The 24,933-nt window shown below is 39.5% G+C and overlaps 1 protein-coding gene across 2 annotated transcripts in view; it reads right to left on the bottom strand.

Annotated features, from left to right (window-relative positions):
- The window catches only part of adam10a (ADAM metallopeptidase domain 10a), a 156,673-nt gene that overhangs the window by 20,914 nt on the left and 110,826 nt on the right, over nt 1–24,933 (bottom strand). For both annotated transcript variants that reach the window (XM_072565017.1, XM_072565016.1), the window contains 7 exons: nt 15,142–15,245; nt 13,117–13,272; nt 11,894–11,986; nt 10,448–10,631; nt 8,015–8,178; nt 5,493–5,676; nt 4,997–5,147 (listed from right to left, as the gene is read on the bottom strand). In XM_072565017.1, coding sequence (XP_072421118.1) covers nt 4,997–5,147; nt 5,493–5,676; nt 8,015–8,178; nt 10,448–10,631; nt 11,894–11,986; nt 13,117–13,272; nt 15,142–15,245 — 1,036 coding nt within the window. The remainder of the gene's footprint in view (nt 1–4,996; nt 5,148–5,492; nt 5,677–8,014; nt 8,179–10,447; nt 10,632–11,893; nt 11,987–13,116; nt 13,273–15,141; nt 15,246–24,933) is intronic.

Genomic DNA, 24,933 nt, shown 5'->3' on the forward strand with positions numbered 1-24,933 from the left:
TTCATCACGTCCTCAAGAGGTTTCCTCAACGTTCAGCCAGGGCGGGGCCACAAATTCTGATAGACTTTCTGGTTAGAGTCCAGAGTGAATCTTGGTAAAATCTGGTTCTGCAATCACTGAAATGGCCTTGCTGGTATCAGTCTTCATTAGAACCAGCTGACTATTTAAACAGATTTTTATTTTGATTTGTTCTGATTTGGATGCAACTAAGCAATTTAGCTGTCTCAAACCAGATGTTGGTGGACTTTCCAGGGTGTGCACTGTCCAGGATACCGGCCTGAGTTCTCTTACTCAATTCAGGCCTAGTAGGACTCTTTTGCTGTCTCAAGTCTGCATACCGACTGTGACTATAATGGCCTGTGTAATGAAGTAGGCCAGACCACTCAAAACATTCTTAAGCAGGCAGCCCCAGACCATAACTTTGCAATTTGTGTACAGTGAAAATTACCTGGAGTAAGATAGCTGGGTTGATTATTAGACTTTAACAGAAAAATTTATTCACAAAGTCACACAATGAAACACAAAGAACAGAATAAAAAACCCCTACAGAACTCAACCTATCCAGCTAGACTTAATTAAGCTGTTTTGAATACACACAAGTCCCAATAAGCAAACTCCCTTTAAAACCCAGTATAAATGGAGCACATGCTTACAGGTTGAAGTTGAAGGACAGAAAAGAGAGTGTTTCCACACAGCTCCCTGTTGAACTTCCCAGTTCAGAGTGAACTGGAACTGCTCAGCTCAGATAGCTAGAGAGCTGACTACTCCCCTCCCTTTATACAAGTCAATTCTAAAGCATGACCACTTTGGCCTAAAGTCTCATCTGTTTACACATACACAAAAGGCCTCAAAAGCCTTTTCAACTCTGTACCAAACCAGACTGAACAGAGCCCAGTCTGGTTTATTGTCCTTGATTTGTTTGAGGAGCAGAGTCTCCTTGAGCCAAGGAACAGCTTTTCGGAGAAAAAGGGACTAGCTTTGTGACACCTGCCAGCCTGGATCCTCAAGAAAACATCAACCATTTGGCCAAGACTTGGCTTTGTTTTGGGGTTTTGCTGTGGGCTGACCTCTGTTCAGGATATGTCCCAAGTGAGGCTATGCAATAGCCTGCACTCAAGTGATGTTCCCCAAGCTCAGTCTAACAGTCCGCTTCCATCGTAATACCCTGCAGCTCATTAGCCAGTTGTAGTGCCTGTTTGAAGTCCAGTTGGGGTTCTGCTAGCAGGCACTTTTGCACGGACACATCATTAATCCCACATACTAAACCAGTCTCTTGCATCTCACTTAGGGTTAAACAAAAATCCCATGCCTCTGCCAGTCACCTTAACTGCGTGAAAAAACCTGATCCGATTCCCCTGGTTTGCGAACTGCTGAGTAAAACCAATACAGTTTCAGAATTAGACGCAGCTTGGGGTTGTAATATTCCTGAACTAAATCTGTCAACTCTCTCAGTATCTGGTGCCTCAGGAAACATTGGGTTTGTAATAACTGCAGAGCTGAAAATGTGTTGCTGGAAAAGCACAGCAGGTCAGGCAGCATCCAAGGAACAGGATAATCAACGTTTCGGGCATAAACCCTTCTTCAGGAATGAGGAAAGTGTGTCCAGTAGGCTAAGATAAAAGGTAGGGAGGAAGGACTTGGGGGAGGGGTGTTGGAAATGCGATAGGTGGAAGGAGGTCAAGGTGAGGGTGATAGGCCGGAGTGGGGTGGGGGCGGAGGGGTCAGGAAGAAGATTGTGCAGGTTAGGAAGGCGGTGCTTGTTTGAGGGATTTGACTGAGACAAGGTGGGGGGAGGGGAAATGAGGAAACTGGGAGAAATCTGAGTTCATCCCTTGTGGTTGGAGGGTTCCTCGGCGGAAGATGAATCGCTCTTCCTCCAACCGTCGTGTTGCCATGGTCTGGCGATGGAGGAGTCCAAGGACCTGCATGTCCTTGGTGGAGTGGGAGGGAGAGTTGAAGTGTTGAGCTACGGGGTGGTTGGGTTGGTTGGTCCAGGTGTCCCAGAGGTGTTCTCTGAAACGTTCCGCAAGTAGGCGGCCTGTCTCCCCAATATAGAGGGGGCCACATCAGGTGCAGCGGATGCAATAGATAATGTGCGTGGAGGTGCAGGTGAATTTGTGACGGATATGGAAGTGTCCCTTGGGGCCTTGGAGGGAACTAAGGGGAGAGGTGTGGGTGCAAGTTTTGCATTTCTTGCAGTTGCAGGGGAAGGTGCCGGGAGTGGAGGTTGGGTTGGGTTGGTGGGGGGGGGGTGTGGACCTGACGAGGGAGTCATGGAGGGAGTGGTCTTTTCGGAACGCTGATAGGGGAGGGGAGGGAAGGGAAATATATCCCTGGTGGTGGGGTCCGTTTGGAGGTGGCGGAAATGATGGCAAATGATACGCTGTACATGGAAGTTGTGGGGTGGTAGGTGAGGACCAGTGGGGTTCTGTCCTGGTGGCGGCTGGAGGGGCGGGGCTCAAGGGCAGAGGAGCGGGAAGTGGAAGAGATGCGGTGGAGGGCATCATCGACCACGTCTGGGGGGAAATTGCGGTCCTTGAAGAATGAGGCCATCTGGGTTGTACGGTTTTGGAACTGGTCCTCCTGGGAGCAGATGCGGCAAAGATGAAGGATTTGGGAATATGGGATGGCGTTTTTATAGGGGGCAGCGTGGGAGGAGGTGTAGTCTAGGTAGCTGTGGGAGTTGGTCGGTTTATAGTAGTCCCTCCTCCCTACCTTTTATCTTAGCCTGCTGGACACACTTTCCTCATTCCTGAAGAAGGGCTTATGCCCAAAACGTCGATTCTCCTGTTCCTTTGATGCTGCCTGACCTGCTGCGCTTTTCCAGCAACACATTTTCAGCTCTGATCTCCAGCATCTGTAGTCCTCACTTTCTCCTTTTCACATTAATAATCTAGATAAAGAAACTCAGGGCATTCTGGCTAAGTTTGCTGACGATGCAAAGATAGGTAGAGGGGCAGGTAGTATTGAGGTGGTGGGAGGCTGCAGAAGGATTTGACAGGTTAGGAGAGTGGGCAAAGAAATGGTGGATGAAGTACAGCATAGGAAAGTGTGAGGTCATGTAGTTTGGGAGGAAGAATAAAGGCTTGGACTATTTTTTAAATGGGTAGAGTATTCAGAAGTCTGAAGTGTAAAGATACTTGGGGGTTCTAGCTCAGGATTCTCGCCACAAGGTAAACTTGTAGGTTGAGTGAGTAGTTAGGAAGACAAATGCAATGATGACATTTACTTTAAGAGGACTCGAACATAAAAGCAGGGATGTACTTCTGAGGCTCGATGACCACATTTGGAGTATTGTGCATAGTTTTGGGCCCCAGTCATCAGGAAGGATGTACTAGCCTGGAGTGTGTTCAGAGGAGATTCACAAGAATGGTCCCAGGAACGAAAAGCTTAACATATGAGGAACGTTGGAGGACTCTGGGTTTACACTCAATGCAGTATTGAAAGATTGGGGTGGGGGTGGGGCGAAGGATTTCATTCAAACATACAGAATATTGAATGGCCTGCACAGAGTAGATATGGAGAAGATATGTCCATTGGTAGGAGACTAGGACCCAAAGGCATTGCCTTAGAGTAGAGACCTTTCAGAACAGAGATAAGGAGAAATGTCTTCAGCCAGAGTGATGAATCTATGGAATTCATTGTCACAGAAGGCTGTGGAGGTCAGGTCATTGAATATATTTAAGACTGATATAGATAGGTTCTTGAGTATCAAGAGGATCAAGGGTTATGGGGAGAAAGCGGGACAATGGAGTTGAGAAACTTATCAGCCATGACTGAATGGCAGAGCAGACTTCATGGGCTGAATGGCCTAATTTCTGTACCTGTGACTTATGGTCTAATTCCCCAATGTTAAAAGACATTGGGGTAGACTAGAGAGAGACAGACAATTCAGAAGTAATGTGGACGTGGGGCAAACAGCAAAACCAAGTAGCCAGAGGGGAGGCTAACCCAAAAGATCCATGTAATGTCCTGGAGACCCAGGTTCAAGTCCTGACATGAAAGATGATGGAATTTGAATTCAACAAACAATGTGGCATTAAGACTAAAAAAACTAAACTAAACATCCTTTGTATGTGTTGCAGTATCGGTAAAGCTCTAAGTTACTGTTTATTTCAATTTCTGCTGTGGGAGAAACTCAGAACAAAGTCAATTCTATTAACTTCTGTGCTTCTTTCAGCAGTTGAATGCAAATGCCATTGTTGAAAAGTGAGGGATGAAGTAGTGCCAATCTGTGAATTAACCAGTAGCAAGAAAGCAGTATGATAGAGGTTACACCTATGGTATAACGAGTTATGCCAAAACAACTAAATTACTCTTGTATCAGATAAATCCATTGCTGCGGGACATCCATTGCTTGAATGTAAGACCTCATGAGACCTACATCCTAGATTAATAAACCAGGCCTATGAATGTTACATTGAACAATATCACAGACAAGCAAATTCTACAATTTTAAGTTGGATTGAACTCTAAGAAACCTTTTTAAGCACAATCATTGAAGTGGACATCTATGAGTTGAAAATAGTAACACTCAGGATTTGAAGCTTCATAAGTCACAACAGTTGCAGCAACTTGAAATCCCAGGAGAATTTCTCTCATTGTGGTTGTTTGAGTTGACCAAGTCAGATCAAAAATGAAATCAGTTTTAACTGATGTCTGTTTGGAGCATCTGTCAACTTGAGACGGATCTTAGCAATAAACCTGTTGCTGTACCCTATTTGGACTATCCACAATTTAAATTTATGTTTAAATCACAATTGAATGTTCCTCCTCTTTGCTCTCAATTGTTCAGTTTTTAAAAAGAAATAAAGATTTTATACATACAGATCTGTTACAAAGAATAGTTCTGTTATTGCACTTGCCTCAGTAAAAGAAAGCTCCACCCCAATCATACACTGAGCCCTGAATATAGCACTTGGTTCAGTGCAGATGAGATGGATAAAGCAAAAATTAAAACCGCTCAACACAAAGTCTTTGCAGCTTAAATGCTTACCTGCACTGTTTGTTTGGTTTAAGCTTGCATTTCTTCTCTTCTGCCTCATTTGCGTTATAGCAGCATTCATCTCTGCATTGGTCACTGTAACCACAATCACATTCTTCCCCCTCTTCAACTAAACCATTGCCACAAATGGGTTTACCAGATTCTTTAAAAAGAAAATTCAAAATTAGTATCAACATTGAGTGCATAAGTGAACTCTCAACAACTCAGATGTCACTTCTGAACTTACAAACACTAATCCGGAACAGAGCAGCAACAACAGGTAACTCATTACCCAGTGCTGAGATGGAAATAGGCATGTTGCATTCGCTGAAAACAGTAAAAAAGTGTCAAACTCAAATAAAGCATATTTTAAAAACTGCAGCTTGTTAGTTGGATCCCTAAACACAGAACCTGGATAGCACTAATATTTTATTTCTAGTATAGAACTGTACCATGAAAAAGCTTAGTATAATTTGCTACTTCTGTTCAGTGGTGTTTTTATACTTACCAACAAAACAGTGGTTTCTTTTCTTGTCAAGGACCTGACTGATGTTTTTAATGCTACAGGTAGAGAATTTATTGTTGTTCTGTTTATCACCAGATGTAGCGCGTGCATACATAATATAATTGCCTTTTTCTTTCAGGTCTCCAGACTTAGATTCTCCTGGGGTACATTCAGAGCCAGAATCATGCTGAGGAGATAAATAAAAACAATAGGACGCTGAATTTCATTGACAGCTTTGTTAGCCTTTGTACCTCTGCTCACTGTGATAAATATAACAGATGGGCAAGATCCAACCAAAAAAAACATTTCTCATTCAGATCACACAAAATATTGCAAGTTTAAAAAGCTAACTCAATGTTTAAAAAAAACGAAATAAATATCCAAACAAGTCATTTTTCTCACCATTACGTCTGGACTTAAATCTTGCACAGCAAAGAAGAAATTATCAATTACACACTTCTATCACACACTCTCATGCAATTTCTTAGTAACTGACAAAAGCTGCGAGTTGGAACCAGATCAGAGGTCCGCACTTCTCTTTAAATACCTGCATTTTAACAAACAATGTCTTCACAGCAATTTATCCTTTGTAACCAAGAGCTAAAATATGGGGAGGCATCACCAAGTTGAGAAGATTTTAGCATCACAATGTTATATTAATGTGCTTTTTGCGGATCTTTAATCTTTAAACTTTATTACTTCACACATCAACAAATACATTAATTTTTTAACTTCATATTTTAGATTAGAGGATTTGGGCAGAGTGGAAAAGTGCAATTATACTTTTGCAATATTAAACTAGAACCCCTTCTTACATTTTCTCCGACCTACCTAACAAATCCGATCTGATCAAAAGTCTGTTCATATTCATATGTTACACTTATTAAGGATTTCCACATTCCACATCGTATAACTAAATTACTATTCCTTTGAAAATTCCAAAAAGGTTAATACTTTGAAGCATTCTTCTATTTCGGAGGATTTGTTGCTGCAGCTTTCAGATCTCCACTTACTCTTCATAGAATGAGACCTGCGTGTCTTCATCAGAGTCCCATTTTCAGGCTACCATTGCTTTAACAGTACTGATGGTCACATTTTCTCCCTATTACAATAATTACTGTTTCTTACCTGAACAATTGAACTTCTTTCCTTACTTTGCAATACTCCAACTACACAGTTTTTGACAGTGATTTAGTCTTGATCAATATAAACTATTTATTTGCATTACATCTTTAACCACATGCAAGTCTTGGAACTGTATTGCAAATGCTACGTGCAAGTATGACAGAAACAAAGGCTAAGTTGCACATGCACCCAATTTTGTACTCACAAAACAAGCTAGAAGTGGCATGTTAAAAGCATTTTTTTAAACAAACTTTTGCAGCAACTGATAACAATGACAATTCATATAACTGACCAGAGGATGTGCCAAATCCACAGCAATCTTTTACAAGGAGGTGAACCATATTTTTAGAAGTAAAACACTGTAGATATTGAGTTAGAATTCTGATGAGAAGTCAGCAACTTCAAAATGCCCCTCCCTTTCTCCAGAGGTTCCCCGATTTGCTGAATGTTTCCCAGCAAATGTGCGTTTCTGGAGATCAGATTTCTTGTTTAGTTCTAATAGACGTTAGGCTCAAAGAAACAGCACAGGTTAAAACAGCTGCATTTCAACAGCAGCAGTTTTCTGCAGTAGTAACAGGATGATCAAAATCCCCAAACTGGAGAACACTCTAAATTTGAAATTACACACTTAAAATATTTTATGCTAGGAATAGGCTGGGCTGTTTTCTCTGGAGCACAAGCTGAGGGGTGACCATATAGAGGTATATAAAATCATGAGGAGTAAGGGATAGAGTAAATAGACAAGGTCTTTTTCCTAGGGTGGGGCGGGTCGAAAACTAACAGGCATAGGTTAAGGACGAAAAGGGAAAGAATTAAAAGAGACCCAAGGGGCAACTTTTTCCATGCAGAGAGAGTGGTGTGTGTATGGAATGAGGTGCCAGAACAAGTGGTGGAGGTTGGTACAATCACAACATTTAAAAGGCATCTGGATGGGTACATGAATAAGATGGGTTTAGAGGGATATGGGCCAAGTGCTGGCAAATGGGACTCAATTACTTTAGGATATCTGGTCAGCATGGACAAGTTGGATCAAAGGGTCTGTTTCTGTTCTGTACATCTCTATGACTAAATATTTAGGGAGTCCTGTAATTAAATTACAGGTCATTCTGCTATAACTCGACCGTTTCATTCCTCTGCAACCCATGTTACAGAAAATCACACTATGGAAAACCGCTACAGAAAATCACACTGTAGAAGATCACCAAACCTGTTCAGCAGAACATTTGTGTTATCCAAATATCGTCCACAATTTGTCAAACACATAATAGCCAATTCGCATTGATGAAATGTATGTTACAACCAGAATGACCTGTAATTTAATTAGTGACTCTCTAAGATTTCCAAGGGAAATGAGCAGGAGCTAAATTAATTAAAGCAAATTATATTAATTTGATACTTACTGGAGAACCAAAGTTGTGCCCTACTTCATGAGCAAATGTGATGTGAGAGACTTTAGGAGGAACATGAGAGCCATAGTTTTGAACAGTGATGATTCCAGTATTGAGTGATTTCTTCTTACCATCAGAATAAAGTTTACTTTTTTCACATATCCCCCCAGAGCTCCCTATAGTCGAGAAACAGAAAGTAAATGGATCAGTACTAAAAATTACAAAAATATTTTGAGCTGTATTTCATCAACCAACAGAAACATGGCACGCTTTCATATTGCTTGATTGTGATTCAGTGGGGAAAAAAGGAAAGCAATAAATGAGGTATTCCATACAAACAAGATGTGAACAATTTTAGAGACTGCATCCACAACTGCAAAAGCTAAAATGATAAGAATCGGATTACACTTCTTGTTAGTGCAACAAAGCTAATAATGGTCAATAAGCAGCTCTTTCACTAACCAGTGACATCAAAAAATACTAGATTTCTTTCAAAATTAGCAGCCATGATGTTCCTCTTACTAGGGAACCTACTTACTCTGGAATACAAATGGTATTTAATCCAAATAGTTTTTGTATCATATGGATATACCGCAGCTCATGAAAGACAAACTGTATTGTGGATAATTTTTTTTAAAATTTATATATTTTGTTAGAGATGTTTTCCTGGGTGTAAACACATATGAGCCCTTTATCATGGGGCAGTAAATACAGAACTTACTTATTAAAAAATATCACTCAATGGTGGTTTTCTACTTCCAAGAGTAGTTTCCTTTTAATTTAGAAAGCTGACAGTTCAGTGGCTTTGATTTTGTTTTTGAGAGAGATATTTAACTTGCTTGGTTGTTCTTTGCTATTTCCTGGTATCAGTTTCATTGAAGGGATAAATCTTAAATTCTTTACCCATTTGCACTGTTTCCAGTCTGGGGTGTTCTTTATTGAGATGTTAATTAACAAAAAGTAAAAGCTCCCAAGTCCCCTTCTTGTATGTCAAGAGACTGGAGCCACTGCAGCACCCACTGCTTTCTGGCAGGATAACAGCATCCACACTATGGAACAAAAAGAACGGTTTCAAACAGCCAGAGGGACAACAAAAAAAACCTTCTTTTGAAGTATTAAAAGGACTAGTGAGACCTGGTTAAACTCAGTAGTTTTAAACGTGACAGCAATCATATCCTTTCAAGTTGCCACTCACTCACTTAAGCCTTTGTTTATTCTACGCATCCACTGTCAATTGACTCAAAATTAAATATTTGACTCTCTGCTACATTTTATCTGGATGGCTCCAATATATTGCAGTGGGTCAACAGATTCAGAGATAACAAAGCTAAATAATAATTAGCTGCTTGTAGCAACAAGTGAATTGAATTTTCATTCAGCTAATGCTTCAGAGCAACCAGCATAACCATATTAATCACTGTGCACTTGGTGCAGACTCTCAATTTCCCACATGACCAATGATTCATAGGTGGAGAGTCTAAAACTGTAATTACTTTTATAGCACTTTAGTGGGAAACTGAATATTTAAACAATTCAGGGGCATCTTCCTCCTGTCAGGAAAACAGGAAGCATGCACAAGAAACTCCACATTTCAATATTGTTGCTGGCTTGCAAAAAATGAGGAGAAAACAAGGAATAAATGTCACAAGTCCCATTGCAACTTAAATCTGATCAAACGTACAAAACCATGGAAAAAGCTCAACATGAATAAAGCAAGCAACAACTTAAGTAACATGAATTTACAAGTAATAACAGTTTCACATTTTAATTATATTTTTTCACAAATATTGTCTCTAGATTTATTACTGTGGCTCATGATACCTGATTAGAGTTTTCAGTTTAATCCCAAATACGGAGTAACCTCCATTTATTCACATGGGCAGACAATTTCCTTCATTTGCAATAAAGCTTTAAAAAAAAGCTTTACAACTACACCATACTTCAAGATCACACATTAAGGATCTCTGCAACATATTCTAGAAATATTGTGGGCATGAAATGTCAAAGACATGAGTCATTAAAATCTTCACAAAATATCTGAGGCAAAGCAAGTATCTTTGTTATAAACTAATGAATCAGTTAAGCCCAATTCATTGTTCCCCTTGACTGGTTAGAATTTTAACTTTTTTTGAAATGGTGAAACTACTTCCAAAGTTCGTTGCCTGATTTAAATGCACATGAAAGTACAAGTGAGTTACTTATACTACAGCAAAAGCCCAATCTTCGAAAACTATTTGAACAAGGAAAGTTTTTTAAACAAGTAACTTATTTTAACCAAGACTACCATCCTATATAATCATTCTTAAAACTATAATTTCTAATAAATATACCTTGCTTGTACTCATTGTCCAAGTAAGGTCTGTGTTGGAAATAACTAGCAATTTTGGTCATTGTTTCTCAACAAAACACAGGTTGTTGGAAACAGCAAACTCTGCAAACATTTACCTGCTGGTGCACCAACCCAAGCCAGTCCCAGAACCCCGTCATCAAAATCACGATCTGTAAACACGTAGGCCAAGCAATAATTGTCATGATTCTGTTCAGAATTGAGTTCAAGGAATTTCTCCACACCAATGTTGGAAAACCTAAATGGGTTGCTTCTATCTTTTTCATCACTCGTGGTGTTGATCTGAAAGGCAGTGTTGTTCATCGTGTTAGTTAAGACAGTGGAAAAGAAAGGATATTTTTTCTGGGGAACACACACACAATAAGGTAAATGAATAAAATTATTAAATGATTATTTATTTCTCTCAATGCATTGTACACTGACCAGAATGAAAATGTTGCTTTTGTCAAACCTAAGCCTTTATATGCATGCATATGCCCACCCATACTTTGACACACTCACTCTCTCTACAAGGATTTAAAGCACTTATCTCATTCAATTACTGTTTATTTTATCAAGACTATCTTTGTCACTCATTTCCAAGGTAGTTCTTCTTCTATGTGAAACGTTGGGCAGACATTGATGTGAACAGTGAAAGGGGCATTCCAGGGGAAAAAAAAAGATTATTTATGCACAATAATTTATTGAATAGTAATTCTGGTGTCAGGCAGTTACTTATCAAATTCAGCAATTCCCTCCAACCTTCAGAATGCCTTGCCATGGTTACAAGTGGTAGAATGAGAGCAGGCCGAGATTGAGGATAGAATGAGTGTTGAATCTAGCTGCTAACATACACTCCATAGGTAACACAATGGAGCACTAAAGAAATGCAGCGATAACATACAAATCCTTTACCAGACTTCAAATGACAGATGCTCAATGATGTTCAAGGAGAAAGTGAGGACTGCAGATGCTGGAGATCAGAGCTGAAAATGTGTCGCTGGAAAAGCGCAGCAGGTCAGGCAGCGTCCGAGGAACAGGAGAATCGACGTTTCGGGTATAAGCCCTTCTTCAGGATTCCTGAAGAAGGGCTTATGCCCGAAACGTCGATTCTCCTGTTCCTCGGATGCTGCCTGACCTGCTGCGCTTTTCCAGCGACACATTTTCAGCGCAGATGCTCAATGATCTCAAGTAGTGAACCTTAGTGGACTCTGAGAACACAAAACAAGTTGAAATGCAAAGAACTCCATACAAGGGGAAGTTGGAGGGTTTGGAATACGGGACCAGTAAGCTTTGCAATTTTCTTGTCTAGAAATAATTTAACCTTTAGTAAGTGATGTTAGGTTTTAGAAAAATACGCATGCAACAACACAGGAGATGGAGAACCAGAAATATTATTGGATTAATTCCGAAAAAACTTCAGCAAGGTGACTAGCATTCGACTAACACTGGTATCTGATGCATACTGTGAAACAATGACGACCTCCTTTTCAAAATACAAAAAGAGCTGTCCATCAGCATAGTATGCCCTCGTAACATAAAGCAAACTTTGAATCAGTACTTACACGCACTCTCTTGACCATAAAACTGATATTTCTAATTCCATGAAAATCTGTTGTCTGATAAATTGTATCAATTGCTTTGACATGACTTGAAATCTGTACATGAAACAAAATAAATATTTTTATTTATTTATAAATTTGACGGGAGATAAATTTCAAGCACTTAAACGCCTCAAAATAGCTTTAAAAAAGATATTTTGTTCAAAATTTCTAATGGATAATACTTCTAAAGTGATAAGTGAATTCAGAACAAGCAATTTTTCATTTTTCAACCATCCTTGCTCCTCTCTCAATTGCAGTATGAAATCAATTGAAAAAGAGTTTGCTGTGTGTATTAATGTATAATTAATTAAAGGGCTTGTATCTAATTTAAAATAAGCAAACTGGCACATAAGCTCATTTTCAAAATCTGAGATAACATCAACTTCATTCAAACTCAGATCGGATTTACCAGCTAACCAGAAAATAAGTATTTAATTTAACTTTAACAGATTTTAGAGAAACATTCTTCCAAATTGAAGGCGTTTTATTAAATTAACTTGCAAAACATCTTGGACCCTTCTGTAGCAATGCAAATTACTGTCGCAAAGGATACATTTGCAATTAAATTAAAATCAATCATGATGATCTTACTAGAAGTGACACTAAATACAAAAATAATCCCGCTCCTAAACTATATCATATTGTCAACTGTATCACTGGGGTTCCTATCAGGAAATTAATCCACAAAATAGCAGTAAATTAATTGGGGATCAGCTCACTTCAGAAATTATGTGATGTTAAATTCAAAAATAGGTGCTTTAGGGAACTGTAAATTGGGCAGAATCTTTATTAATTATTTTCAACAGAACAAGGGCCTTCATTTGTAAGAGAAACACAAGTAAGGAACTGTTACTTAATGAAGGAGAAAGAATTAAAATTATCACAATTTTAATATGTTCAAATGAACTGAATTGTCATTTATGCTTGGCAATTCACAGCAATTTTGAACCATTTCTAAAAATGCTGTCAAAAATCAAATATTTGAACTCCCACATAAAGTTTAAATCAAGCTGATTTGTCAGCCTCAAACATTCATAAACAATTCAGCATAACAAATTCCAAACATGGGATTAAATCTAAAGATGTCTAAAACAGAAGCCATGAAGTGAAGACTTTAATTCAGTTACATGCGCATACGCGCACACACGCACTTTTAATAAATGATTTTACTTTCTATTTCATACCTGCGCTATAACCGCTTCTCTTGAACCATAGTACTTAAAGAACAGGTGATCTGTTTGAATAAAAAGCTGACAAGTGTTCTTCTCCTCTGGAGTTGCACGTCGTTTTCTCAAAATAACTGGTTCGTGATCATGCTCATGCTCAAAATCAACAGGTTTCTAAAGCAAAAGACAAGAGTTAAACAAAAAAAATGAAATGGATGCCAATATCATTAGAAATGAAATGCCTGCAACGACATTCAAGACAGGAGATAACCAACAATGATCTATGATAATGATCTCATTGATATCTGCCTCAAAGGAACAGTCATGTTTTTATGTTTTGACTGGAGATAGAAGAAATACATATTGTATTTCTATGCATTGTATGTCTAAGTAGAGGAAAAAAAGGTCATCAACCACCAAAATACATGGTTTGAATTTCCAGGAGACTGAGGAAACTTTGTTCTTTAGATTTTAAGATAATTTATTAAGTCATGAGACAGAACCACTTTCAGCAATCTTGCCTGCATTAATTGCATATTGAAGGGCGTATGATAAATTCTCTCAGAAAACATCCAAGTGTCATCATTTACAGCAAATTCTGATAATTCTCGAAGAAATATACCAAACGTTTTATTGTTTTGTTTATTGGCAGTGAGCAGTTCATCCCATCTTACAATATTTTTAGAAACTATTTTCCTAAAATACATTGGTATAAAACATGATTCTCATCACTTCTATGAATATATGCAAAAAATATACAGAGGAAAAACCAAGTACATTTGATTGCTAATTTTAGGGATCCCAATATCACAATAATTCATTTAGTCATGCCTCAGAGTGGCAGTAGTTAACATTGCTTCCATTTCAAATTTGTATTAAGACTTGAGAAACCGGATGACTTTCATGTCTTAAAAACATCATTTGGAGGAAAAATAAAGATTCAACTGTTAGATATGGGCATTTATCAATTTTTGCCATTCACCCAGGTTCTATCCCTGCACTGCACACTACTTGCTATCTTAATTCTAAAGTTTAGAAATCTCTGCTGGCTTGAATTGGGCACTGTTTTGTCACTAATGTTTCTTTAATGCTCACTGTTCCTTCTCCTTTATCCCTCTGCATCCTAATGCACGAATGGTTCAGGTCCACATCTTTTACTTACCCACAATCTCAATCCCTTTTTTTTCCTTCACAGTTTCCCAGACCTTCTGTGTTTAGCAATTCAAGCCTGACATAATCCAATTGTTTTGATCTTTTCTCTTATTATTTCAACTTTGGTAACATTCTGCATTCTAATCCTGTCATTTAGCCCAGTGAATCACAGATGGTCAAGTAGTATACAGATAAACTGACTTCCAAAAACTGAAGAAGTCGCCATTTGTTACCAGGTGTCAAGATAACCCAGCAAAACATCTTGAGATTTAATTTGTATTTCTAAGGGAATCATAAAATCTATTTTGGATTTACTGACACATGGTCATCAAAAACAAACCTCTCTTTTAACAATGACATTTCTATTTCTTTTGAAGTAACAGGTACTGTCTTTCAAAATTTATGGCTAAGGATCAGTAATAGTGTGTCTACGTGCAAGAAATTTCCTACCCAGAGGAGCTGCATCTATATTCTAGCTTTCACATTCTCCAGTCTATACCTGTCGAAGTACTTCACATGAAAGAAGTTTATGCAGAGAAACATGGCATGCAATTTGAATGTAGCAAGGTTCTACAAACAACAATGAGATAAATGACCACATAAAATGTGTTTTAACAATGTTAGCTCAGACACTACATTGCCCCTATATTCTTTGATTATTATGTGGCCTCATGACTAATGGAGGCGGCAACAGTGTTGAATCAAAAGATCAACAAAAATTAACACCTCGCCATCACAGCAGCACTTGCTGATTACTGGATTCTGAAATGGAAACATTCAGAAATATCTAATTTTAGATATTGTGTGTTCATTGTCGTCAGTATCATTCAGATTAAATGCAATGCTGCATTACAATTAACACTTCAATGTTAGAGATTCAGGCTCTCTCACCTGTGGCGTTGGCTCTTCTACAGCTGACATCTGGTACTTCTTCATTCTTTCAAACACTGAATGGTCAGCACAGCCTCCCTCTGGCCCATATTTGTGAGGGTATTCTAAGAAGGAGAAAAAGTATCAAAATTTGCTTTTATAGGATACCACTTTAGCATGAGGAAGTTAGTACAAAGTAAATCTGTTGGCAAGACCAGAATTTATGGCCCATCAATAACATGGTCTGAGAAGATAATGGACGAGCTTTGTTCTTGATTCACTACAGTTGACGCGGGACATGTAGACACTTATATTTGAGTTCCTAGAATTTTGATCCAGAGACAGTTAAGGAATGACCAGATTGTTCCAAGTGGGGTGTGGTTTGGAGGGACACGAGCTGATGGTGACGTTTGCTGCCCTTGTTCTTGGTAGTAGAGAATGCAGGTAAAGGAGCCTTGGGAAGTTATTACATGACATTTTCAGAGGAGCACATGCTGCTGCCAAAACACACTGATGATGAATGAAATGGATGTTTAAGGTGGTAGATAACACAACCTGCTTGTTCTACATGCTAACTTGGATAGTGAAGAAATTCATGTATTTGTTACTCTCCATTTGCTGAACGTGTGTAGTTCTGTCATCATCTAGACATACATCTGATGGACAGGTACTAAGTCAGGGAGGGAGTTACTTGGAGAATTTCCAACAACCAACATTGGCTTCACATTCATCACTAGAATGTCAATTCCAAGCTTGTATTTGAATCCAAATTCTACTACCTGCCATGGTGGGATTTGAACTCCGGTCCCCAGATCATTAACAGGGTCTTTGATTAATGGTTGAGCACCAACACCACTATCGCATGATGTCCCTGTGGGTTTGTGGTACTGCTTAGTTTCTAAGTATGGTTACTGCTGGTTGTACTCCAGCCCCAAACTCCTAACTTATCAGTGGGATATTGGGGGGGGGGGGGGGGGGGGGGGGGGGAAAGCAAGAGCAAAAGAGTGAGCGAGAGCACGAGCAACCGACCTCTTTGTGGGTCTGATAAATGTCTGGTTGAATTGGCCATCAATAGGTTCTTGCAGCAGGCCAGAGTCTGACGTTCTACCTTAATTCCATGGTTACACCCATGCTTGGGTGCTGATGAAGTGGGAGCACGTGGTGGCCATTCGAACAGTAATAGCCTGTACAAGCAGATTGGCACTACAGGGAGTGGGGTGTATTATTACCCAGGATAATGATATTAGATTTGACTCTGACCAATTTCTACTCCACTTTAAGTTTCCACTGACTATTTGATTTTTGTTATTGTACCCAACCAGAGGCTGTTAAGTCAATTAATGTTTATTCAAAAAGAGTAGACACAGGCTGGAAAGATGCCCAGAGTTGAATGATCCTGGTAGAACAAAACTGGGCAAATGGTGAACTGATTGTTGCTTTGCAATTATCACTTAATCACACTGTCAATACTGATCGAGAACAGATCGAGGCAAGTGCAACTGGTCAGACTGGAGTTACATAGAACAATACAGCACAGAACAGGCCCTTCGGCCCTCGATGTTGCGCCGACCTGTGAACTATTCTCAGCTCATCCCCTTACAATATCCTAAAATTATCCATGTGCTTATCTAAGGATTGTTTAAATCTCCCTAATATGGCTGAGTTGACTACATTAGCAGGTAGGGCATTCCACGCCCGTACCACTGTGTAAAGAACCTGCCTCTGACATCTGTCTTAAATCTATCACCCCTCAATTTGTAGTTATGCCCCCTCATACAAGCTGACATCATCATCCTAGGAAAAAGTCTTTCACTGTCTACCCTACCTAATCCTCTGATCATCTTGTAGGTCTCTATCAAATCCCCCCCCCTTAGCCTTCTTCTTTCCAATGAGAACAGACCCAAGTTTCTCAGCCTTTCCTCATAAGACCTTCCCTCCAGACCAGGCAACATCCTGGTAAATCTCCTCTGCACCTTTTCCAATGCTTCCACATCCTTTTTGTAATATGGCAACCAGAACTGTACACAATACTCACTGTGTGGCTGCACCGGCGTTTTGTATAGTTGCAGCATGATATTGCGGTTCTGGAACTCAATCCCTCTACTAATGAAACCTACACACCACATGCCTTCTTAACAGCACTATCCATCTGGGTGGCAACTTTCAGGGATCTATGCACATGGACTTCAAGATCCCTCTGCACATCCACACTACCAAGAATCTTCCCATTGACCCAGTACTCTGCCTTCCGGTTATTCTTCCAAAGTGCATCACTTCACATTTAGCTGCATTGAACTCCATTCACCACCTCTCAGCCCACTTCTGCAGTTTATCCAAGTCTCCCTGCAACATTCTTCCAAACCGTCCACTACTCCACCGACTTTAGTGTCACCTGCAAATTTACTAATCCATCCACCTGTGCCTGCGTCTAAGTCACTTCTAAAAATGACAAACAGCAGAGGTCCCAAAATAGATCCTTGTGGCACATCACTAGTAACTGGACTCCAGAGGGAATATTTTCCATCAACCATCACTCGCTGCCTTCTTTCAGAAAGTCAGTTGCTAATCCAAACTGCTAAACCACCCTCTATTCCATGCCTCTCCATCAGCCTATGTGGAACCTCATCAAAGGCTTTACTGAAGTCCTGGTCTACCATATCAACTGCCCTACCCTCATCTACATGCTTGGTCACCTTTCAAAAAACTCAATGAGGTTTGAGAAACATGACTTGCCCTTGATGAACCAAGTTGACTATCTGAAATCAAATTGTTGCTTGCCAGATGATTATAAATCTTATCTCTTATAATCCTTTCCAAAACCTTTCCTACAGCAGAAGGAAGGCTCACTGGTCTATAATTACCTGGGTCATCTCTGCTAGGGGAAAGTGAGGACTGCAGATGCTGGAGATCAGAGCTGAAAAATGTGTTGCTGGAAAAGCTCAGCATGTCAGGCAGCATCCAAGGAGCAGGAGAATCGACGTTTCGGGCATAAGCCTTCCTGAAGAAGTTGTGACTCGCATGCCCATTTGTCCTTGACATGCTGCAGCTAATCACAACGCAAACTGGAGGAGCAACATCTCATCTTCAAACTAGGCACTTTAGAACCTTCTGGGCTCAATACTGAGTTCAACACCTTCAAATTGTGAACACATTCCTTCCCTTTCTTTTAACTTTGCTTGTTACATTTTGTCACCCTTTCCCGACTCCAATGAGACTATCTGCTCTTTGCAGTCTGGTATTTAGATACACTATCGTTGCGCCATTCTTACATCACCTAATCTGAACTATGAACATCCTTTCTCCCCTAACTTCCAAGGTAAACACCTTCGGGTTTGTATGCTCATTACTTTTACATGTGAATGCAGAACAAGTAAGTGTTTTGCAATGCTTTTAGAGATCATGGTGAGAGTAACAACACGTACAAGACAATGTGTAATAAAGGAGAGTCTTTTTGATTCAGCATTTTTGGAAACATTAAGTACTATGTTGCAGAAAGCAATTACAACAGGAAGCATTGCATCTTTAACACCAAGTGAACAACATTTTGAAACAGTAGCCAGCAAGAGAAAGTAGATCAGCCAGGTGGGTTTTGGATTGTATTAACAAAAGATTTTGCACTGACACAGTGAGTTAACTGGCTGACTTCTGCGCCAAAAACCTCAATGGTCCAATAATCCCAGGGTTTGCTATTTTACAAAGTAAAATAAAAGAGACACACAACATGGGCACTGGGGGAAAAAAAGAAAAAAAAAAGAAATAAACAGGAGTGTCAAACTTTCTGTTCACAAAAAAAAAGAATAAAGCATCTAAGAGTCATCTATCTTATATACATTAACGGCTGCGTTAAACCAACAGGAAACAAAATTTAAAAGACTAAAATATTTGGTTAGGAGTTTAATATGTCTAACCTAATACTTGGCAAATCACAACTTCAACAAATTTGAACAGAAGTAATCCTTTCATACATATTTAACTTCAAATGAAAGTTTCTTCTCCACTATAGCCAACTGCTTTTGCACAAATAGCATACGGATTGAAACCCTTCAAAACCAAAAGGCTTTTTTTTTCATCTAATTATGACACAACATTCCAAAGTTGAATATGGGTGAATCAAAGGTATAACCAAGTCAATCTTTGGTGCAAACACATCACTTAGAAGTGCCTTTGCACAAACAAAAGATCCAGTGGAAAGGTTAACAGTCAGACTCAAAACCTTATGGAGGGATCATTACCCAGGGATGTAGATTTGAGATAAAGAAAAGACAAGATGTTTAGAGAAGATGTGAGGGCAAGATTTATCACCCAGAGGGTGGTGACAATCTGGAACTCACTGCCTATGAGGGTGGACATGGACGTTGAATAAGTTATTGGATGTGCACTTGCGATGCCCAAGCATACAAGGCCACAGGACAAAGGTCTTTTTAGTGCGATGTAGATTACAGACTTGCTGATGCACCTCATGAGACCAGTAATCCCTGAGGAGTGACTTTTATCAAGGCATTGGCAAACTAATAATGCAGATAACAGCTGTGTTTTGATGTGAAACAGAACAAAATATGAAGTATTAAAATACAGTCTGTGGATCAGTGGGATTCCCTCTGGAGGTACTCATCCACACAAGGGATCTCCATGGGGAAACGTACACACTGAGTATTAAACTTCTGCAGGGAGAAGCAAAAATGAAAATGAGAACAATCTTTAATTTATTGCCTGATGTATCAATTTAACCTTTAGTTGACTGGCTCAAAAAGAAACGAAACAGTTTTTCTCCACTGAAGTATAGTGAAATCTCCTTGTTTGATATAGTTATGAAGCCAGGATTGAAATTAGGATAAGTGTCCTTAGAAAAAGGCTTTAAGATTTGGATACAGGCCCTCTTTTGTTTGTCATCGATATGAATGATTTGGAAGAGAATATCGAGGCATGGTTAGGAAGTTCATGGAGGATACCACAATAGGCAGTGAAGGTTTTCTAAGATTACAAAAGGGATCTTGATCAACTGGGTCAAATGGGCTGAAAAGTGGCAGATGGAGTTCAATATGGATAAATGAGAGGTATTAAATTTTGGTACAACAAACAAGGGTAAGGCTTATAACATTTAATAGTGGGTCTTTGGGTAGTGTGGTAGAACAGAAGGACCTAGGGATTCAGGTATATCATTCTCTAAAAACTGATCACATATAGACACAGTGGTTAAAAAAAGCGTTTGGCATGCTTGCCTTCATTGGTGAATCCTTTGAGTACTGGAGTTGGGAAATCATGTTGAGGTTGTCTATGACATTGGTGAGGCCTCTTCTGGAATGTGGTGCCCAGTTAAAGTAAAGATATTATTAAGTTGGACAAGGTTCAGAAAAAATTGACCAGGATATTGCTGGATATGGAAGGTTCAAGTTATAAAGAAAAGGCTGGAAAGGGCTGGGACTTGTTCCACTGGAATGTAGGAGGTTGAGGGGTGACTTCATAGTTATAAAAAACACTGAGGGGTACAGACAAGGTTAATGGTAGGTGTCTGTTCCCTAGGATGGGGGATTACAAGACTAATGACGTGAGAGATTTTAAAAAGACATGTAGGGCAAATTTTATTTTTATGGATGGGGGTTCACATACAAAATTAACTTTCTGAGGAAGTGGTGGATATGGGCACAATTATAACAATTAAAGGGCATTTGAATAAGCACATGAAAAGGAAATGTTATGTACCAGGAGCAGGAAGGTGGGACTAGCTTAGTTTGGGAATATAGTCGGCATGGACTAAGTTGGACCGAAAGGTCTGTTTCTAGGCTATTTATCTCTATGACTGACTTTATGACAAAGCAAAATCTATGAAATTTTTTTCGCCCCACTACATTTGTGCAAACAGGGATCAATAAGATATTGCAAAGCAGTTCTTTTGGTCAGGACGTTAACATGACTTTTCTGAAGTAATGCACTCGTCTTTGCAAAAGCCATTTATAATTTTAGTAAATGTTAGGTTATGCACCTATTCTGTTTTCCAACTTTACTCAGAAGATCAGATAGAATTGTTATAAAATAAATGATCAATTTTTCCAGAATAAAATAAATCTAATACTAATTTTAAAAATAAATGAACCTCAAATAAAAACAAACAAAAGAACTGTCATAAATGTCTTCCAAATTCCAGAGTCAGAGCACTGGACAGCATGGAAACAGACCATTAAGTCCAACTCATTCATGTTGACCAGATATCCTAAATTAATCTGCTCCGATTTGCTAGCATTTGGTCCATATCCCTCTAAGCCTTTCCTATTCATATACCCATCCAGATGCCTTTTAAATGCTGTAATTGTACCAACCTGCACCACTTCTTCTGGCAGTTCATTCCGTACACGCACCATCCTTTACATGAAAAAATTGCCCCTTAGATCCCTTTTAAATTTTTCCCCTCTTAAAACTGGTTCTCAACTCCTCCACCCCAAGGAAAAGCCCTTGGCTATTCACCCTATCCATGCCCTGGAATCACACATTAAAGTTACTCATGCTGGACTATTGGTAACAGTTTCAAAACCAAACCCATTACAGCTACTGTACAAGATACTGTGTTGAGAACTACCCAAATGCAGAGTTGCTTGCTTGATTGGATTTTGGCAGTTCTCCTCCAATGAAGCACAAATCCACAGATGGCACTTCGTAGTTGCATGACCCAGGAGTACTATTTAAGGCTAACAACATACAAATCACAAACTGTAATACCACCTGAAAAACAGGGCTCTTACTCAAAAAGAAACTCAGGCTGTGCTTGTTTTTCATCATAAGCAGTTCTAGCTGGAAATAGACTGAAGAGAGTTTCATTTCTGGTCTGAAAGTGATACATTATCTGCTGCCGGGATTTGCAAATCAACAGCATGCAGTGGAATCAGAAAGCTAATAAAAAGATGACTTTCCTTCTGAATTTTGTGCCTTGAACAGGACTGTTGCTTTATTCAAAAAAGCACGACCAGGAAAATACATCTGGGGCAAATATTTCCATGCTCTCTTCCTTCAAGCATGGCTCAAAAAACCAAGAACCATCTAATTCGGTTGTTGCATTGAACCTTGAGAGGGCCCATCCTTTTAGCCAACTTTTAGTAATGCAATTCATAAATAAATAGAGATGTTTACGACTCGTAAAATAGTTTTCTCAAATTTTTCTCTTTGCAGGGATTTTAATCTCCAGAAGGCCAGCTTGCCAAAATATTTTTTAAACATAGTTTGCATCAGTCCAATAAAAATAAAAGTTCAAACAAAGTTGTTTAAACAAGTGCAGGCGAATAGCAATTTAAGGATAGGACATGGGGATAGGACAACATGAGCCATTCTAACTGTGAAAGGATCTGCAGGTTGACTAATAGCCGGTCACATCACATGAAGACCCATGGCAGTAGCGGGCAAACCCGAGCAAATGACGTCCTTGAACAGACAACCAATGTCAAGTTTGCCACAGTATAAGGATGCCATCAAACAGGAATGCTATCTTGCATGTTCACCCATTTTCAACTAGTTGGGAACAGAATATTATATTAGTTGCAGAGCAGCACAAAATATCAAATAGGGTATGCAAGTAGATTTCAACAGATTGAACCATCTATGAAGTTTCAGAATGCGCAAGCAGGTCTAACCTGTTCATGCCAACCAAATATCCCATCCCAATCTAGTCCCAACTGCCAGCACCCAGCCCATATCCCTCCAAACCCTTCCTATTCATATACCCATCCAAATGCCTCTTAAATGTTACAATTGTACCAGCCTCCACCACCACCTCTGGCAGCTCATTCCATACACGTACCACCCTCTGCGTGAAAAAGTTGCCCCCTAGGTCTCTTTTATAGTTGGACCAAAGGACTGTTTCTGTGCTGTACAGCTTTATGACTCTACAATTGATTAATCACCCTTGGACTCTTTGTGCAAGTTATTAATATCGAGGTAAATACCAAGGCCACACCAATGGTTCTAATGGTAGTCCACTGGTCACAGCCTGCCAACTTCTAAATACCTGTTTAAGAGAATAAAGTTCACTAAAGTGACTGGAGAAAAAGAATGAGCAAAAATACCAGAGTCACTCTTGGGCCTGCTGAGTCACCAGAGCCATACTTACAAGATATAGCTTGACCATAATGCTTACAATTATTCTCCCAAAAGATGATACCATCACCCATTCTAGTCATATAAAATTCATGTTTCATCAATAATTACCTTAAGAAAACATTAAATTGAAAAACCAAACGCAGTTGCGACCAGAAAATTCTGAAGTCTTTTGAAGAAAGCGAGATACATTACTGTCTGCATACAGCAAAGTGAATTTAACACAACTCTCAACTTTCCCACATGATTTTATTTGCAATCTTCAGCCATATGTCCAACACTTTAAGAATATGCCAAAATATACTGCACTTATATGTAGTTCTCTTCTTTGACTACAGAAGGGAATAGCCACTACATTGTAAACACCATTGCATTACTAACTGGACTAATATAATCCTCTCTCATGATCAGTGTATTGATATAAAACGTTAAGTAGTTAAAATCTATTCCAAGGGTTTACAAACAACTTGAAATTCTTGATACAAACAGCATTTGATGCAACCACAAGCTGATCTGGAGAGACAAAATTGTAATTTGTCTGTGGTCATTCAACATGTTACCATGTGCAACTCTTTCCTAAATAGGAATAACAGTGTAAACGGATGGATAACTAACTCGATACTCCTTAACTGAAGGAGCTGTTCTCTGCTGTTTGACTCTAAGACTCGAATGTGATAAAAAGTACACATCCAGTAACACACCCAGTACAAGCAATCACAGCCAAGTGTCATCTTTATATACCTCATAACATAATCAACTAAATAACTGAACAAAATTATAAGTGGAGACACAATTTGATGGACTTCCTTGGATAGCACTCTGTAAAATTTTGCATTTCATTCCACTTGCATGCCTTCCTTAAATGGTCAATAGCACAGGAAAACAAATTTTTCACTTGCTTTTACAACAAGTAGATATTAGCATAACAAGAGCTGCACTTCAAGGCATACGTCAAGCTGCTACACAAATATAAACAAAGCCAGCATGAACCAGCGTCTGGTGCCACAAATTACAAAATTTACATTTCATACATGTATTGTTATAACTGTTGTATATCTGAACCCACCATTTCTTTTGAGGGAAAGATTTTTTTAATTTCAAAAATATACTTTATTCATAAAATATTTTGATGACCTGTACAACTGGTCATGCCATACATATGTAAAACATTCAATTTCTTTGCATGCAGAGACAGAGTAATCATTCAAATTTACAGGTCTGTACGATTACTCTCCACATATTTAGATGGGGGGGGGGGGGGGGGGGGGGGGGGGGGTCAGTGGAGGCCCCTAACTGCGTTGGCCCCCTGTGCTTAGGCAGGCACATGTTGCACGGTGGTCTTTCCCCCATCGCGCCTTGGCGGCAGCTGCCCCAAGCTTCAGCGCATCCCTCGACACGTAGTCCTTGACCTTGGAATGTGTCAGTCTGCAACACTCAGTCGGGGTAAACTCCTTCAGCTGGAAGATCAACTGGTTTCAGACCATCCAGAGAGCATTCTTCACCGCCAGGCACAGTTGATGTTTGTCTCAGTGTGCGTCCTGGGGAACAGGCGGTAGAGAACGGAGTCCCGTGTCATGGTGCTGCTCGGGACGAACCTCGACAAACACCACTGCATTCCTCTCCAGACTTCTTCTGCATAAGCACATTCCAGAAGGAGGTGTGAGACAGTCACGTCCCCATGCAGCCGCTTCGAGGGCAGCGTGCGGTGCGGCAGAGTCCATGCATAAAGGATCT

This window comes from Chiloscyllium punctatum, chromosome 48, assembly GCF_047496795.1.
Source record: "Chiloscyllium punctatum isolate Juve2018m chromosome 48, sChiPun1.3, whole genome shotgun sequence".
Classification (NCBI taxonomy): domain Eukaryota; kingdom Metazoa; phylum Chordata; class Chondrichthyes; order Orectolobiformes; family Hemiscylliidae; genus Chiloscyllium; species Chiloscyllium punctatum.